At 44.1% G+C, this 2,500-nt stretch overlaps 1 protein-coding gene across 1 annotated transcript in view; it reads right to left on the reverse strand.

The window, feature by feature from the left end:
- rrp1 (ribosomal RNA processing 1) overlaps window positions 1-2,500 on the reverse strand; it is a 46,899-nt gene that overhangs the window by 4,801 nt on the left and 39,598 nt on the right. The window contains exon 16 of the mRNA XM_076264539.1: window positions 1,597-1,680. Coding sequence (XP_076120654.1) covers window positions 1,597-1,680 — 84 coding nt within the window. The remainder of the gene's footprint in view (window positions 1-1,596; window positions 1,681-2,500) is intronic.

The raw sequence follows: 2,500 nt of genomic DNA on the forward strand, positions 1-2,500 counted from the left end.
CATCATGCAACCATGCAAAAGCAATGGAACTATTCTAATTATATTTTACATTAGTAAAGCAGTCCCTCTGATGTGCATGTTTTCAAACTTTTTGTGAACAATGTTAGCACTTTAAACACTGGCTGCTTTGAAGTGCATGTATAACAATATAGCATAACAATAATAATTGTGATGTGATATAATGATAATTTGATGGGGGGTGGGTTCATGTAGGTGGGCCCTATGACCCCAAAGTATGCCATGACCGGGCCTCAGGTCAAAGAAGTTGTCTATGTCGATGGCAACACTGGCATACAAATAGAGTCTATCAAAGGTCTGACATTACTGTAGATCTGAAGGTAGCATTTTAAATTGGTGTTTTTTTTTAATACATAATGTTTTTGAACAGTTTACTTACAGTAATACAGCTTCTAACAAAAGTAGGGTGATATATATTTTACGTTTTCCCTTTAGTTGAGTTCAAAATAAAACGTACACAACAAAATAACAAACACTTGATTTAAAAAAAAAATAGTCGTTTAGATTAGTCGACTAATCGAAAAATTAGTCGAAAGATTAGTCGTTAGAAAATTAGTCGTTAGTGGCAGCACTACACACATGCACACCAGCGTTTCTTCTATGTTTATTTTGGGGTGGCAGCACAATGTGACCCACACACATGCGCGCACCCGCATGCGCACACACGCACACATACACACCACAGTATCAGCAATATGTGACCCACACCCCTACACACACACACACACACACACAAACACACACACACACAAACGCCACAGTATCAGCAAAATGTAGTTGGGGTGGTGCCACGGTATCAGAATCAGAATCAGACGGCCTTTTGAATTATTTTGTCAACATATCCTCCCCCACTGGCTGCTGCTCACATTTCAATTTAACGATTTATTATCATGAACTAGTCAGAGGTTATCATGGCCCGTTGAACTAGTCAGAGGTCATCATGGCCAGTTGAACTAGTCAGAGGTTATCATGGCCCGTTGAACTAGTCAGAGGTCATCATGGCCAGTTAAACTAGTCAGAGGTCGTCAAGGCCAGTTGAACTAGTCAGTGGTCGTCATGGCCCGTTGAACTAGTCAGAGGTCGTCATGGCCCGTTGAACTAGTCAGAGGTCGTCATGGCCTGTTGAACTAGTCAGAGGTTGTCATGGCCCGTTGAACTAGTCAGAGTCATGTCCAGTCCAGTTGCACTCCACATAGGCCTATCGTGTTGATGTAGCCCTATTTATTGCACATGGGCCTATCGTGTTGATGTAGCCCTATTTATTGCACATGGGCCTATCGTGTTGATGTAGCCCTATTTTGGCCTTTTGAGTTGATGCAGGGCTGTGCAATAAATCAAATTTTAATTTCAATCTCTATTTTGGCTCCAAATTATCACAAATACTGTATAATCGAGAGAAAGCTATTATTTTGCCACGTTCCGTTTAGAAAGAGTGTTTCGGAAATAGGTACAATTCCCACTCTTACAGCGCACTGATTCATGCTGCTTCTTGAAGCCTAACTCTGTGTGTGTTTGTGTGTGTGTTTGTGTGTGTGTCTAACTGTGTTTGTGTGTGTGTCCGTCCGTGTGCATACCCACCTTTCCTCTGCAGAAGAGAGGTTTGGGAGGAGATGAACTCTGAAAGGAAATGAACTCGGAACCTGCCTTCTTCAGCTGCTTCTTCTAACACACACACACACAGACACACACACACACACACACAGAAGCGCGCAAACACAAAGACACACACACACACACACACACACACACACAGAAGCGCGCAAACACAAAGACACACACACATATAAATGAAGCACTAGTGAATAGTGTCTTGAAAATCATACTGACAAAGTGTGTGTGTGTGTCCATTGCCAGAACCGCCCCTTAAAGAAGATTTTTGAGAGCAAAGAGGTTGAAGCAAATACCTGCATCACCACGGTTACCAAGGAACTCCTGCAGTGGTGTGAGACGTGAACGAGGCTGAGCGGAAGACGACCGCACATTTAAACCGACAAGGCCGACGCTACAGCTAAATGGACTCCAGCAAGGCCGACGCTACAGCTAAATGGACTCCAGCAAGGCCGACGCTACAGCTAAATGGTCTCCAGCAAGGCCGACGCTACAGCTAAATGGTCTCCAGCAAGGCCGACGCTACAGCTAAATGGATTCTAGGTTAGGCTACATTAGCTTGTTGAGTTCAGCAAGGCCGACGCTACAGCTAAATGGATTCCAGGTTAGGCTACATTAGCTTGTTGAGTTCAGCAAGGCCGACGCTACAGCTAAATGGACTCCAGTTAGGCTACATTAGCTTGTTGAGTCCAGCAAGGCAGACGCTACAGCTAAATGGACTCCAGTAAGGCCGACGCTACAGCTAAATGGACTCCAGTAAGGCCGACGCTACAGCTAAATGGATTCTAGGTTAGGCTACATTAGCTTGTTGAGTTCAGCAAGGCCGACGCTACAGCTAAATGGATTCCAGCTAGGGGTGAACGATTTTGGAAAA

This window comes from Alosa pseudoharengus, unplaced genomic scaffold (assembly GCF_046254945.1).
Source record: "Alosa pseudoharengus isolate Yale_2024_CS ecotype anadromous, Long Island Sound unplaced genomic scaffold, YU_APseudo_1.1 YU_APseudo_1.1_scf_3, whole genome shotgun sequence".
NCBI lineage: Eukaryota > Metazoa > Chordata > Actinopteri > Clupeiformes > Clupeidae > Alosa > Alosa pseudoharengus.